Source organism: Nuphar pumila, chromosome 3 (genome assembly GCF_984573655.1).
Source record: "Nuphar pumila chromosome 3, dmNupPumi1.hap1.1, whole genome shotgun sequence".
Lineage (NCBI taxonomy): Eukaryota > Viridiplantae > Streptophyta > Magnoliopsida > Nymphaeales > Nymphaeaceae > Nuphar > Nuphar pumila.
The window spans coordinates 1,050,818-1,053,840 of NC_143251.1; the positions used below are offsets into that span (position 1 = coordinate 1,050,818).

Sequence of the window (3,023 nt, forward strand, 5' to 3'; positions counted from 1 at the left end):
AGGCATGTGAGAGTAGTGGTGATTCAATTTAATCCCTTTTATTTCTATAAACTATGTAATGTCTTATTTAGGTTATCACACGTAACCTCTATATAAACAATAACCTTTATATAAACAAAATAGTATTGAAAAACGAGATTACGATCAAAATAGTCTGGGCATGTTGGTCAACATTGGACCCCAACACTAAAGCCACCCAACCATAGAGAGGGAGAGATCCAATTTTCAACTTCCAATCATATTTGAAGTACTTGATATAAAAAGTACATATAAAGTACCAATAAAATGATAAAAAGACATCGCTCCAGCTATTTGCCATCCAACCTCAATCGCGCTGAACCTGCAAAGGCGCGGGAATCTTTTCAACACCACGTCATGCAAGAACAGAAAACGCCAAAGCCAACCCTTTCTCCCCTAAACAACTCAGACCCTACCGTCCTCTGTATTTAAAGCCGCGCCATCCTTCTTCCCCATCTGCAGCTCACCGGCGTCGGCGGCGGCCTGATCAGGGACAGAAGAAGTGTTGGCCGTGCGATTTCTCCCGGAGAAGAGCGCCTCGGTTTGCTCGAGCGTCTTCCCTTTGGTTTCCGGCAGGAGGATGTAGAAGAAGACCCAGCCGGCGGCGGCGATGCCGGCGTAGAGGAAGAAAGCGCCGCCGATGGACATGGCCTTGGACAGGGAGAGGAACGTCATAGAGATGACGCCGCTCGTCACCCGGTTAACCACCACGCCCACGCTGGCGCCCTGGGCCCGGAGCCTCAGCGGGAATATCTCCGACGTGTACACCCACGTAATGGGCCCCAACCCTATGGAGAACATCGCCACGTAGGCCAGAATGGACGCAACGGAGAGAGCTATGGCCCACACGACCCTCTCCCCCCCGGACGAGTGCTGGTGGTGGTTGATGACCGTCAGCCCCGAAGCCAGCCCCACGAGCGACACGATCATCCCGCCCACGCTCGTCAGCAGCAGCGGCCTCCGCCCCGCCCTGTCCAGCGTGAAGGTGGCCACCAGTATGAAGAACGTCTTGGTGAACCCCACCGCCACGGTCGCCAGCAGAGACGCCGACTTGTTGAACCCGGCCTTGTCGAAGACGCGGGGGCTGTACAGCACGACCGAGTCGATCCCCGACGCTTGCTGGAAGAAGTGGATCCCGAGAGCCGCCATCAGGATCCGCCGGACGTGGGGAGCCGGCCGGAGGAGGAGCTCCTTCCACACGCCCTCCCCGTGGTGCTGCTTCGGCACCGACACCACGACGTCTCCTTCCTCCACCACCCCAGCCGCCGACTTGATGTCCGCCAGCCGGACCTCTGCCTCCTCCGGCGTGTCGGAGGTCCGCTCCAGCACCCGCTTCGCGTCGGCGATCCGGCCCTGCATGACAAGCCACCGAGGGGACTCGGGCATCGCCAGGACAGCGGTGGCGATGATGAGGGAAGGGATGGCACCAACGCCGAGCATGAGCCGCCAGCCGAACCGGAGCGGGAGCTTGGCGAAGGCGAAGTTGGAGACGTAGCCGAGCAGGATACCCAAGTTGATGAAGACCTCCGGGAACGAGGTGAGGAACCCCCGGGTGGAGGCCGAAGCCACCTCAGCGGTGTACACGGGGGCGATCATCAGAGCGTAGCCGACTCCGACACCGGCGATGAAGCGGCCCACCATGAGCCAGGCGTAGGATGGGGAGAGGCCCATCACCAGCGCGCCGGCGAAGAAGATGGTGCCAGCAAGGACGATCGTGTATCTCCGCCCGATCCGGTCCGACGTCCTCCCTGCGGCCAGAGCTCCAACAAGCGAGAAGATGTTGAGCACTCCGGCGATTATCTCGACTTGGACGTCAGTGATATTGAGATCCTTCTTTATGAAGATTATCGCTCCGCTCATCACACCAACATCTGGAGGAAAAAAAACATATATATTTATATATATAATCACATACATCGGTGGGTTTTTTATAAGCAGAAGTTACCCGGTAGCTTCTTTGTCTTGGACCTATACGATTCTTTTTCTTCCTCGTTATGTTTTAAACGTAGAACGAGGGGGCCTAAAAAGGATACTTTCGTTACGGACGGGAGAAAGAGTCATCAAGGGATGAAACACCAGTATATTCGAAGCGAAAAAGTCCAAAAAACGTAAGGAGCGTCTATGGTTCCTGAATGGAATGAAATCCATTCAGCTAAAGTTAATTATTTCTTCCTAGTAACAAAGAAATGCGATGCTTTCATGGCATCAGGTATGCACGTCAGAATTTCATTGAATTAAAACAAGGGGAAACAGAAGAAGAGAGAAAATAGTAAAAAGGAGAAACGAGGCTATATATATATATATATATATATATATATATATATATATATATATATATATATATGCGCTTTGATACGAGAATTACCGTAACCAGAAATAATCGAAGTCATAGACGCGAGAAAAGCGCAACCGTAAGCGTAGAAATTTGTCCGGCGTTTCTGCCGAGGCTGAGTTGCCAGAGATGCGGCTTCCGCCATTTGTCCGTCTTCCTCTTGATCTCTCCCTTGAATCACAGAGCTCAAAAAGGAAGGAAGTCAAGAAGAAGAAGAGGAATCATGAACTGTGGGAACCTGGTGCAGAAGAGCCACCTACGGATGACTTACTTAAATAGACACACGACTTGGCTGTCTGCTATGACAATTTACTGAAACACCCATACAGTCAAACTCAGTTTTTGGCGTCACATACAGTTACCACGCGGGGCTCTCACCAACCACACTCCGAGGGCAGTTTGATCATTTTGCATGAGAGAATAAACGGATGGGAGTTGTCATGTCAATCCAAAGAAGAGTTAAATGAAGTAGCAAAGGCATTCTTATTCTTTTTCTTTTTCTTTACTCTCCTCCATTATTATTTATTTATTTATTTATTTTTGCATTGAATCATTATTCAATGGCGCATGGTCTTGGGCATGCTCCTCCAGTCCTAGAACCACAGTACACTGACTGGACCAATGAGCATGGCAATCTAATCTAGGATTGACAGCGGCGTCTTCTTTCACGTCA

At 51.0% G+C, this 3,023-nt stretch overlaps 1 protein-coding gene across 1 annotated transcript; it reads right to left on the minus strand.

The window, feature by feature from the left end:
- Positions 1–222: 222 nt before the first annotated feature.
- LOC149841576 (polyol transporter 5-like) lies at positions 223–2,607 on the minus strand. The gene is made up of 2 exons (XM_089998557.1): positions 2,384–2,607; positions 223–1,889 (listed from the first exon to the last, which is right to left on the minus strand). Exons 1-2 carry the CDS (start codon positions 2,493–2,495, stop codon positions 424–426), a joined length of 1,578 nt encoding a protein of 525 aa, XP_089854683.1. The 5' UTR covers positions 2,496–2,607; the 3' UTR covers positions 223–423.
- Positions 2,608–3,023: the final 416 nt, after the last annotated feature.

Excerpts from the sequence above, each read along its gene's own strand:
- LOC149841576 (XM_089998557.1), bottom strand. The coding sequence starts at position 2,495 with ATGGCGGAAGCCGCATCTCTGGCAACTCAGCCTCGGCAGAAACGCCGG. Across the intron at positions 1,890-2,383 it reads TTCGATTATTTCTGGTTACG|ATGTTGGTGTGATGAGCGGA; the intron begins GTAATTCTCGTA and ends TTTTTCCTCCAG.